The 12,398-nt window shown below is 43.5% G+C and overlaps 1 protein-coding gene across 4 annotated transcripts in view; it reads right to left on the bottom strand.

Moving 5' to 3' along the window:
- Positions 1–1,089: 1,089 nt before the first annotated feature.
- Positions 1,090–12,398, bottom strand: part of Slc7a6 (solute carrier family 7 member 6) — a 29,821-nt gene continuing 18,512 nt past the window's right edge. For all 4 annotated transcript variants that reach the window (XM_041649649.1, XM_041649652.1, XM_041649650.1 and 1 more), the window contains 8 exons: positions 10,817–10,942; positions 7,946–8,090; positions 7,183–7,306; positions 6,827–6,930; positions 6,146–6,242; positions 4,714–4,863; positions 4,113–4,296; positions 1,090–3,672 (listed from right to left, as the gene is read on the bottom strand). In XM_041649649.1, the coding sequence (XP_041505583.1) occupies positions 3,578–3,672; positions 4,113–4,296; positions 4,714–4,863; positions 6,146–6,242; positions 6,827–6,930; positions 7,183–7,306; positions 7,946–8,090; positions 10,817–10,942 (1,025 nt within the window). In that variant the 3' untranslated portion in view covers positions 1,090–3,577. The remainder of the gene's footprint in view (positions 3,673–4,112; positions 4,297–4,713; positions 4,864–6,145; positions 6,243–6,826; positions 6,931–7,182; positions 7,307–7,945; positions 8,091–10,816; positions 10,943–12,398) is intronic.

The following is a 12,398-nucleotide window of genomic DNA, read 5'->3' as shown; positions in this document are numbered from 1 at the left end:
TCAAGATCTATTTGCCTCTGGAGTGCTAGGGTTAAAGGTGGGGCCACTAAGACCCACTCACCCTGCCACGAGTATTTTGACTTTCTTTTTAAACTGTAACTTGCAATCTTGCTTTAGTCTTCCAAGTGCTATCAATTTGGTTGGACTTTTATTTCATTTTAACTTGGCTACATGTGGCTAGTAGTTACTGTAGTAGATACTGTATAGGTCTAGGGAAATAACCTTCAGAACATTCAATTCAGCAAATGCCCTCTTAGCCTGTGATAGCTGATTCCTGGGAAAATGAATTGCACAGATGCTTTCTTCTACTATTTACAAGTTCATAAGCCTCTCTGTTCATTCTTTCACTCTCTGTCTATAAGACTCTCCCTACGTGGTAGTTCCTACCTACAGGAGGTATTAAACTGGTCAAATTGGTCTAATTTGTGTACTCGTGTTTATTGCAACTAATCAAACTAATAAAACTATCCCAGTTACTTTATTCTGAATATCAATGAACAATTCAGTGTTTCTTTAATAATATTCAGTAATATGCAGTGGTATTCTAACAGTCACCTTAATCTGTAGTCATACAAGCAAGACCAACATCCTGTTTGCCACTATAGCATGCTCACTGCTTTATATGTGTTCATTAGGTTTTGCTAACATTAAAGGGCCAACAACTTCACAGACTGTACCTAATACAAAAGGAACAAACTGTACTACTCACTGTAAATGGGAATAGAACTTCAGGAGGTAGATTCAAAGAGACAAAGACCTGGTGGGAAGAATTCTACCATGAATCATGAGTGCTATAGGAAGTCTGGCTTCTTTCCCACAGAAAGGGTTCCTGAGAGAAGCTGTGTTCAGCTCAGAAGGGGAAAATGCTGACACAGTCACTAAGCAAGTGTGAGGTTCCTCCTCTCAGAATCCACTGGAGGGCAGCAAATTCCTGGGATTAGCTGGTTTAAGGGCCAAAGACCACTAAAACCAGGGTCGCACTCTGCTTAAAAACTTAGTTCCAGAAGAGCCTTGGAATGGGTGCCAGCTTGGCTCAGACATGAATCATGTTTGCATGGTTTAAGCAAGTTGGTCTTTGCATAAAACACCTTACCAGGCCAGAATTTATTCTACAAATCCCCAACCTATGGCAGAAACCCGTAAGCTCTCACAAATGCATTCCCATAACCAAAAGCAACTATGATTACGCTCCCCTAAGTCTTTTTTTTTTTTAAATTATGTATACCTAAGTCTTTATTGAGCAAGCATATATCCAAGGTTACCCCTTTGCAACTAGGGCCAGTTTGGTAAATAAAAAGGATCAGAAGTTGAGAATGCCTCATAGTAGTTATCTGTTTGATTTGATTTCACGAATTCCCAAACTTAAAAAGAAATGTCCATGGAGGATGCCAAAACAGCAGGTTCTTCTGTGTCCAAGATGACAGTGTCTAAGGGCATCCCAAGACAGTTGTGCAATCCAGTGTAGACACACTGCCCACAAAGATCCAAGTCTATTGTTTTGGCCTCAACTGGTAGCCTCGCCCAGTCACCACAATTAGCTGGTTACCACCCTTTCCCAGGAGCCAGACTGAGGTTGAAGCTGTTTTCTCCTGCAGTTTTCACTGATCTTCACAGGGAGAAAATAAAGATACACAAGTACCATATACTTTCAGATTTTAATCTCACCAGCTCTTGAACAAGAGAAGGCAAACAGGTGTGCTATTCCATGACCCAAAATGATTGAGTGTGAGCAAAGCCAGTGTGGTTCCACTTCCAGCACCAGAGTGGGCTTGTAAGAGTCTACACAGCAAACCTCACACAGGCCCTTAAAGAACACACTATTTGATGACTTGAATCCATGAGATGTTCTCCAAGTTCACAGAGAACTGATGAATCAGGTAATTTACCTGAATTCCAAAACATTCCAGGCCTCTTGCACTTTACAACAGAGATCCAGAGATTTACTTTCTATCAATTAGAACAAAGGCCAAAAGTCTTAATAAAACAAAGGATTATCCTTCAAAATAACAATATTACCAGACTTTTGTAATATGCAAGGACAGATCATCTGGAGCTGAGCCAGGTGATAGTAACATGTGACTTATCTATATATTAAAGTGTAACAGGTACATGTTTTAAAATATCCTTTGATTTTGTTCTTGATACAGGGTCTTACTTTGTAGGCTCAGATAATATGGTACTCACTGTGTAGCCCAGGCCAGCTGTGAACTTCAGCAACTCCTGTCTCAGCTTATTGAGTGCTAGGATCACAGGTGCTCACCACCATGTCCAGCCCTAAAAATCCTTTAACTTCACCTTCATAATAATAACAATGATAATAGTAATGTTCAACAGATTATGTGAAACATGGTCAGGATTTGACCTATCACATTGAGACATCTCTGAGAGTTGAACTTTAAAAAAAAAAAAAAGACAGGATCCTGTTAGCCCAGAGTGGCTGCCTCAAGTTCAAACTCTTTCTGCATCACCATGCCAAGTGCTCAGGTTACAGGTATCTACCACCACACCAGCTAAGATACTTTTTTTTCAAGCAATTTATTATTGCATCCTATAGACAAATAATCACTAATGGTTTGCTAAAATTGGTGTCCTGGATTAAATATCAATAAATAGTGAAATATAGGAGTTGGAATTTGGTAACAGTAGTAACTTGTCCAGGTAGTAGTAGAGATGCTCCCACTCAGCTGGAGTAGTGAGGTTTTCTTTCAGCCCATGTTTCAAGGGCTCCACAGCACCATGGCTTCAGCTAAGAAAGAGGCAATTAAGTGGCCAAGCCAATTTCTTTATGAGCCAGAAGCTCACCTCCTTGTTTAAGATTTTGACCACAGTGCTAAAATGATCTGAGCAAAGTCAATCCGACAGGCAGCACCTCCTCAAGGAGATGTGTGGGTACTCTGTACACAGTGACCCACAAATGAGAAGTCCCAACAGGAAGACCCGTGCCCAGACCCTGGAGAGTCAGTCTTCTCCCGCCAGGCTTATTCTCTGCTTGAACATGAAGTTCCAGGGCAGGGACTGATGTTCCTCTTGTGGAGTTCAGGAAAGGGGCACACATTGATCCCATGTCAGTTAAATAAAGTCTTGCTGTTCGTGCTACCCAACAAAAAAGGAGGAACACAATGTTTTCCCTAAGGAAGAATTTTAGGCCACAGGAAGAAATGGCAGCATTTCAGGCCTCTAAAATCAAGTAGCTGGACTTGGTCAGAGGAAAACTTCCCATGAAGGAGCCCCACTATGAAGACTCCTGGCTTAAACTAGAAATAGCTGTGAACCATAAGCCATATCTGTCAACCTAACATTCCCTCTTTGCCCATTACAATGCACCAACAGGCTGTACCTATCCACCAGAAGAAGCGAAACAAAATCTCCTACCCCAACATCCCCTCCCACTGAAGTCCCCATCTTCAGGCTAGTCTGATCAGTATCTTTCCGTAGCTTACCAAAGAGAGAGCATTGGCCCTGAGCCCCCTTACAGAATGTGGGCCAAGAGGTTCATTTAATTCAGAAGGCTTAGGTTACTGGTCTTTGGTGGCTGTGGTCACAGTCTCTGGGCTTCAGGGAATGTCATCTCTGGCTTCTACTCAGTTTTCCTCTCAACATTTTTCTCTTCAGCTACATCCAGCTCAGTCAAGACACAGAAGCAAAGCTTCTGGGTTACTCTGGTGACAGTAGCTAAGTGAAAATAAGAAGCACAGGATTTAGCAAACATACTTTGTTACAGTTCCAATCTGAACACCAGAAGGCTGAAAGCTTATCTGTGACTCCTTCCCACCCATCCCTTCCACATACCAAGCCTGACTTTGTCATTTACAACCAAACCTCTCTATTCCAAACCCAGGTGTGGTGGTACACACCCATAAAGGTAAAGGCAGGATGATGAGTTCAGAGTCATCCTCAGCTACATTGTGAGTTCAAGACCAGGGTTACACAAAAATCCTGTCTCAAACATAACAAACCAAACACCAAAAACCGGATAGTGCTTTAACCCTAGAATAGACACAAAAATGGGCAGCCAGGTTTTACCCCCTTCCATTAGGTAAGGTGGAAGAGCTGGTAGCCTCGGCATAGACCTGAGCATAAGCATACAGCCAGTATGAGTCAAAGCAACTCACCCAGAACATTTCTAACAAAGAGTGGCCTCCGGGACTCTGGCAGGTAAACACCCAGGAAGTAGACAGGGACCCCAGAGAGGGCAATCCCAATGCCAATGAGGGAATTGATGGTGTCACTGAAGAGGGGTACGGCCACCAAAAACAAGGAGCATATGCAAAACACGATGGGAAAAAAGAGGCTCAGCTGAAATAGAGGAAAGTGAGATTTAGTAGGGTGGGATGAAAGAACACAGCCTGACTAAAAGATACTTTAAGAATGGAACCCTAAATAAATAAATCTTTAAAAAAGAAAATCCAGCCTAAAAATGGGTCTGGAGAGGTGGCTCAGCAGCTAAAAAAAGCACTGGCTGCTGTTCCAGAGGACCCGGGTTCAATTCCCAGCACCCACGTGACAGCCAGTTTCAAGGGATCTGACACCCTCATACAGACATACAAGCATACATTAAATAGATAAAATAGATAAAAATAAATAATAAATTCAGTTAAAGAAGAGAACCCATTCCTACTAGCATGCATGAGCTTTGCCTATTGAGCCCTTCTTGGCTACATAATTCCAAAGCTTATCTTTTTTCTCCCCCTTTTTAAATAGGGAGGTGCTGACCTTGAGAGGTCGAGGCCAGTCGGGCTCTTTCCAGCGAAGGTAGAGCTGTCCAACAACAGACAAGCCCACAAAAAACCAGTAGCTGAAGCTGAAGTAGTTGATGAGCAGGAAAACATCCTTCACGACGAGGTAGATGAGTGCCATGGTGCACTGTGGGGTGGGTGGTGGGGAGAGAAGTGAGGATTATTCCAGCCATACCCAGAGACTCCACCATCAGCAGTCTGTCAGATCTGAAATAGCTTTACCAGATTAGCTCTGGTATTCAGTGACCCTCACTTGGCATTGGATAGATCCATTATCCACATTAACTTTCAAGGCAACATCTCCACCTCTACCTATACTCAGCACCCCACCCCCACCATTGCAAGCACTTTGGTTAACAAGGTAGCTTCTTCCTTTCTTTTTTTTTTTTTTAAATTGTTATCAAGGAAAATTATGAAATGAACATTCAATGGCTTTCCAAACCAATGCAGGATCCTGGTCTTCCAGGCACATGCCAGTCTTTCTTTTTTTTTTTTTTTAAGATTTATTTATTTATTATGTATACAACATTCTGCCTCCATGTATGCCTGCACGCCAGAGGAGGGCACCAGATCTCAGTACAGATGGTTGTGAGCCACCATGTGGTTGCTGGGAATTGAACTCAGGACCTTTGGAAGAGCAGGCAATGCTCTTAACCTCTGAGCCATCTCTCCAGCCCCCAGCTTCTTCCTTTCTGATGGCGGACAGGGAGACCCTCAACACTCCAACCAAAGTAGAAATTACATTGTTAACCTAGAGTTCTTGAGGCCAGGGTCCAAACTACCTGGCAGGGTGGGCAATGGTAGCCTACGTTTTAATCCCAGCACTCAGGAGGCAGAGACAGGTGGATCTCTGTGAGTTTGAAGTCAGCCTGGTCTACAGCACAAGTTCCAGGACAGGCACTTTCTGAAGTACTACAAGGGAGGCTGAGGCAAGAAGGTCTAAAGCAATGGTTCTCTACCTTACTAGTGCTGTGACCCTTTAATACAGTTCTTCAGGTTGTGGTGACCCTCAACCATAATATTATTTTTATTGCTATTTCATAATTGTAATTTTGCTACTGTTATGAATCATAATGTAAATATCTAATATGCAGGTGGTCTTAAAATTCTGTGAAAAGGTCATTCAATCCCCCAAAGGGGTCCTGACCCACAGGTTGAGAGCCACTTGATCTAAAGCTCAAGAGGAGCTTAGCCTATTTAAGAAGGCCTTGTCTGGGGCAGGGGAAAATGAACAAATGGTGGGTTCAGCATATAGGACAGTGGTAGAATGCCTGACTCATATATGGGGCTCTGGGTTCCATCCCAAACACTACAGAAAAGATAATGAACTGTGCTTCAAATCTTGAAACAAAGCCTATAGTGTAAGTTAGGAATCCTGCCCAAGCCCACATTCTCCCAGCTGAGCTTACATTGAACAATAAAGCTGGCACAGGTGTAAAGCGCTCAATATGGATCATGGACAGAAGGTTCGGGAGGTGGCCCTCACGTGAGCCCACGAAAAACAACCTGTAAGAATATGAAATGTATCAGCAGCAGCAGTCTCACAGCCCCAGAAAAAAAAGCAGGGGACGGGCTCTCAGGCTTCATATACACCCAGCCCATTACTCGTATTACCCATAAATGTCTTCAACTATTAGCACCTCACCACTATCCAGGAATGCTCATCCACCATTATCCATTAACCACTCCAGGCCTTCAGCCATGAAACTCCGTATCCACCAACATTCCCACTGCTGAACCAGAATCCTCACCAACATCCTACAGATGTGTTTCCACCTCCTGATGACATTCCAATCCATCCCACCAGGGGTACACCTATTCTGCTATAGTACAAATTTACAGCTACCACAATGGCCTTTTTAAAAAGATAAGGTCTCCTATGTAGGTCTGGTTGGATTCAAACTTGAGAGCCTCCTGTTTCAGTTGGGACTGCACAGCCCTTCTTTTAAAAGCCATCATGGGAGTTGGAGTGATAGTACCCAGTTAAGAGTACTACTCTTGAACAGGTGCCCCTGTAACTGGAGTTACACATGGTTGCGAGCTGCCACCCAGGTGCTAAGAATAGTCTATTATCAGAAAAGTCAAAGTACCTTGATGAAGCAAAGATGGATGCATTTAGGCCCCCAAAGCAGGACAGGGCAACAGCAATGGGGATGGTCCAGCTAAACATGCCAAATGTCTGGTCAGCAAATGTCTGGAGACAGAGCAAAGAAGGGACAATTTATCTGATATCAATATCAATACAGGACAGTTTATCTATGATCTCTGAACAGAGGTAGTCACTGCTAACCCATCCACCCTCTGCCCTCTGCAGACCAATCCCTCACAATGGAGAGCTGGAGTTGCTGTAGAAAAGGACTGGACCATCCAGGAGTGAAGCACCATGTGATTCTCAGGAAATGGCGAACAGGGGCAAGTGAGGACCCCACCCCCGCAAGAGACTCACCACAGCCACAGCGTCACTGTCATGGACATCCTGAATTTTCAGCACTGTATAATAGGCCACGTTTGTCAGGATATAGATGAGTGTCACAATTGGCATAGAAATCCCAATGGCCAAGGGCAAATTTCTGTGAGGACAAGTGAAATAGGACTACCTAGAACCAACCTCCCCTGAGAATGAAAACTCATCCAGCACCCACTGCAATTTCCTAACATTTGACAGTTCACAGCTGCCAGGTCTTTGAGATGGGCTCCTCTCCCCCACATGCCCTGGGGCAGGTCTGCTTCCCATGCTTCTGGGCACTTTCCCTGAAAGGGGGCACGTGATTAGTTTATCCTACCAGATTAGGTTCAATGAGTCACATATGGCTTTATTACATTCTTGCATCTGTGATCTCAGGATAAATGCAGGAGCAATATACTCTGGGAACTAGAAACTAGGCTGGGGACCTGGTAGGCTCAGACTGCAGTCTCACTACCACCGGGCAAAGTCCTGCCACCTCAGCCTTAGCTGGGTCTACTGCTGCCCACTAACACCTCCTATAGGAAGGACCCTCAGTGCTCTCCAATGGAACAGGAGGGTGAGAGCCAAGGGCTTTCCCACATTCGCTCACTCCCATCCTAGCCCCCAATGCCTCCTAACTGGAGAAGGGGAGCAGGAAGAGGAAGAGGGGATGAGACAGAGGGAGGAGGTACGAGAAGAGGGCAATTGTGCCCATCATCAGCAGGAGTTCCAGCCAAGATGGAGAATGTGATCTCGCCTTTACCTTTCTGGGTTTTTGATCTCTTCTGTTACAAAATTAAGGGTGTCCCAACCTGAGTAAGAGAAGAGGGCAGAGTAGAGGGCAAGAGAGAGGTTTCCCACATCCCACGAGGAACCCTCAAAGGCATTCTCAAAGTGCTCAGTGTGTCCTGTGGGGCAGAAGTGGGTGGGAGACCAGGTGAAAGGAAGAGAGGGGAAGAATATGGAGAAGATAAAGGATTCAGAGGGAGAATTAAAAAGATGAAACAAATGAGAGGGGGAAAAGGCAAAAACAAACAGGACAGGGGAAGAAAAAACAAAAAAAAAAAAAACATCATTTAATACCAAAACAACAACAATCAGAAACTCTGCACCTCACCACCCCAACTACTCCCTCAGGTTAAGTTTTCTTTAGTAAAACTATATGATATCAAGAAAACAAAAGCATTCCTGGCTGCACTCTGAGAAACACTTCTTCCAAGACCATATGAATTTCCATTTCCTGCAAGGAACCTTAGTTCTTCCTACTTTGACTTCACTAGTCATTTTACACAAAGCAGTAATTTCTACTGACAATAACCTTCCAGCGGGTGCTCAGATCAATGTACAATTTGGACTTGCGGGTTATCAGCCTCTTGGAGAAGACTCCATCACTCTATTTGCAGTGGGTGTGGTGTGGCTGTATAATGTATGGATCTGAGGCTGTAGAGTAACTGAGGTCTTCTTATCTCTTACTGGGCCAACCCCACCCTTCAGCACTCCAACCCAAGCCAAAGCAACTGTCCTCCTCCCTAGAGGCCTCTGCAGACTGCCGACTTGAAAGCCCGCGTAGCTGCTCAGGACAGACATCCAGACAACATGGAGTTTTTACAAGAGTAAGCCTTCTATGGTGCTTGTCATCACCGTAGCAGAAAGGCTAGACTTAGGGGTAGAAAGAAGGCTCAGTGGCTGACCACTTATAACTCCAGGTCCAGGGAGATCTGACCCCTCTTTTAGCCTTCACAGGACCCACACACATGGCATAAATACAAACACAAAGTAAAAAATATTAAAAAGGCCGGGCAGTGGTGGCACATGGATTTAATCCCAGCACTTGGGAGGCAGAGGTCAGTGGATCTCTAAATTCAAGGCCAGACTTGTCTAAAAAACTAGTTTCATGAGAGCCAAGGGCTGTTAAACAGAAAGACCCTATCTTGGGGGAGACAGAAAAAAAAAGAAAAAAATATTAAAAAGAAAGCCTATACCCAGATCTCAATGTGGCAAAAGATGCAGGTGTGCAGTAAGAGCGTCCAGGGGTATCAGTTACTGCACACAACAGTGGTTCTCGAAGGCACACATTTTGGAGGAAAAACTACTCAATAGCCCAATTTTACTCTAGATATTCCTGAGATCTCAAAGACATCTAGATGCCTGACTGCAGTTGCTCAGCAGGTTTCCTGGGCTACCTGGGCACTTCATAAAAGCATGTCTTTGGGCTGGAGGAATCACTTGTCTAGTATACATGTAGACCTGGGCCTCTGATCCTCAGGACCATGCACACATAAAAACTTCTTTAATTTTCAATTTCAGATCAATAGGTCTGAGATGATGGGCTCAGCTCCCCAGGTGACTGCAAATACAGCTATGTTTGGGAATGATAAAGAAAAGGGAATTGGCTGCTAAGTATGGAGGATATCCTTCGGTAAAACATCTTTCAGAATATTCTGGGAAGCCCATTAGCCTCAGTCTGTTCTGACCCTAAAATGAAAAGCTCTCAAGAGCTAAGTTATAGCTGGACATGGTAGCACATATCTTTTCCCACCACTTGGAAAAGGTACAGCAAGAGAATCAAACATTCAAGGCCACCGGGCTATGTGGTAAATTACAGGACAACCCAAAATATATTTCAGGACATTATCTTATAATGTCTTTTTTAAAAATGTCTTATAAATAAATAAGAGGACTAGGTACTTTGCTGAGTAGTAGAGTGTTAACACAGTATGCAAAAGGTCCTGGTTACATCCATAGAAAAAAATTAAGAAAAAATTAAAAAGAGCCAGGTGTAGTAGCACACACCTTTAATCCTAGCACTTGGAAGGCAGAGGTAGGCGATCTCTGAGTTTGAAGCCAGCATGATCTACAAAGGGAATTCCAGGACAGCCAAGGCTGTTACACAAAAAACCCTGTCTCAGCTGGGCAGTGGTGGTGCATGCCTTTAATCCCAGCACTCGGGAGGCAGAGGCAGGCAGATCTCTGTGAGTTCGAGGCCAGTCTGGTCTACAAGAGCTAGTTCCTAGACAGGTTCCAAAGCTACAGAGAAGCCCTGTCTTAAAAAACAAAACAAACAAACAACAACAAAAAAAAAGTAAAGAAAAGAAACCCTGTCTCAAGAAAAAAAGAGAAAAGAAAGGCCAACATAGGTAAGGCAATGCCATTTTACAACATTCTGACATTTTGTCAAGAGCTGGCTTTGAAAGATTCCTTAATTCAATTACAGATGAACAGTAAAATACTACAAAATAACCCTTCCCCTATTGGCCCCTCCAGTAAAGTCAAGTTTTCCCACTCACTACTTGGTAATTACAGACTACAACCATCCCCCTAAATGACTTATATGAGTAACCCAATTATACTCCAACTTTCAAGAACTCCTAGGACCTTTGCTAGCTTCCTGCAATGCTTTTTCCAAAGAAGCCCCTAAGGAGAACCTGGCATTTGGTATGTCCAGTTGGCCAAACCAGACTGGCTGATAAAGCCCAGGAAGAGATTCATAACCACCTCTTACTTCACTGACAATACTCAAGAATATATTCAATATATGCTAAGAGATGAAGCTAGCTAAGTCCCATATCCTCCTCAGGGAGCTTAAGAGGCTCCAGGAGACATTTGCCCTTCTTCCCACCTCAGCCCCTCTTACCCTGGCACAGTTTAACAAGGCCCATGACAATGATGGCAATGAGTGCCACAACCTTGGCATATGTGAATGTGTCTTGTACTCGTGTGCCCCACTTGACATAGGCACAGTTCACAAATGTCAGCAGACCTAGAAGGAAAATCACAGTGTCACTGGTAGGCTTGAGCTGAGCACACAACCCCAACCTCTCTACAGAAAGCATTTTTCTACCCTCCCTGCCTAAGTTAGGGGAACAACGGATCCGTGAGAACTAGAACAGGTAAACAGGAGGAGCAGCACCTATGAATGCCCTACACTATATCCAAAGATACTAGGGCATGCATGAATACATATATGTTCTAATGCCAGAACCACTGCTGGGAATGTTTCCCAGCACCAAGAATGGCTGGCCTCACTTCATTAGCCTCACTCTCCCACTCTTTTCCAGCCAGATTCCAGAAAAAAAAACATTAACAAATAATGTAAATTTGAATATTGATGATCATCTAATGTCTTATACCTGTGACTGTTATATACTTGACAATTTCAGAGACAACCTCACTATCAATTCTGACAAATCCCCAAATACAGATGTCTGTTCCCCACTTGTATGATGTGGACTGCATGGTGACCATTCCTGCTTGACAAAGCTTCGGCATTTAGACCTTGCAGACCACATTTCTCCAGCACCTTTTTACATTCATTTTAAATGATTTTCAATATTAATGTCTTTCACTTTGGGAAATTTTGTGTGGGCTTTGGTAAAGGTTAAAAATGTGTACAATGGGGGGGGGGGAGGCTGGAGAGATGGCTCAGAGGTTAAGAGCATTGCCTGCTCTTCCAAAGGTCCTGAGTTCAATTCCCAGCAACCACATGGTGGCTCACAACCATCTGTAATGGGGTCTGGTGCCCTCTTCTGGCCTGCAGGCATACACACAGACAAAATATTGTATACATAATAAATAAATAAATAAATAAACAAACAAACATTTAAAAAAATATGTACAATGGCAGTCTCTCTAAACAAAATAATTCTTTGGGGAAAAAAAATCTCCGCCACCTTAGAACCAAGAATTCCAATGTACCCTCCAAATTACAATCAAACAGTAAAATTAAGAGATTTACTAGGCACACCTGATCCCAAGGATGAAATACCTACAGTTCAGATCCAGAGCCTGAGGTCATTAAGGGCAAAAAGTTCAGTTAATAGAGAAATCAGAACGGTAAAGTATAATGAAAAAAGAGTAAGACATCAGGACCTTCTCTTCTGGGAGCATTGTGAGGGACAGACCCATATAGTAAGACTAAAAAAGTGTAGTATAGATAAGATCTGCTCCCCAGAAGTCCTTTTCCCAAGGTCAAGCACTTAGATAGGGTCTCCATTCTCTCAGGAGTTTGAGGAAAAGTTCCTATGTGATAAAGTAGTCATCCTTCTTATCTCTAGCAAGAGGCTCTTGCTTGTGGCCCTGCCATTATATTTTATTTTGCTTTTTATAACACATACAGATACATTCTAGTGTTCTCTCTCTCTGCGCGCGCGCGCGTATGTGTGTGTGTGTGTGTGAGAGAGAGAGAGAGAGAGAGAGAGAGACAGAGAGAGAGAGAG

The sequence above is a fragment of the Microtus oregoni genome, unplaced genomic scaffold (genome assembly GCF_018167655.1).
Source record: "Microtus oregoni isolate MIOR12 unplaced genomic scaffold, Mior012 000004F_ref0000308, whole genome shotgun sequence".
NCBI classification, from domain to species: domain Eukaryota; kingdom Metazoa; phylum Chordata; class Mammalia; order Rodentia; family Cricetidae; genus Microtus; species Microtus oregoni.
The sequence above is the reverse complement of the archived record's forward strand: the minus strand, read 5'-3'. Positions and strand labels throughout refer to the sequence as shown.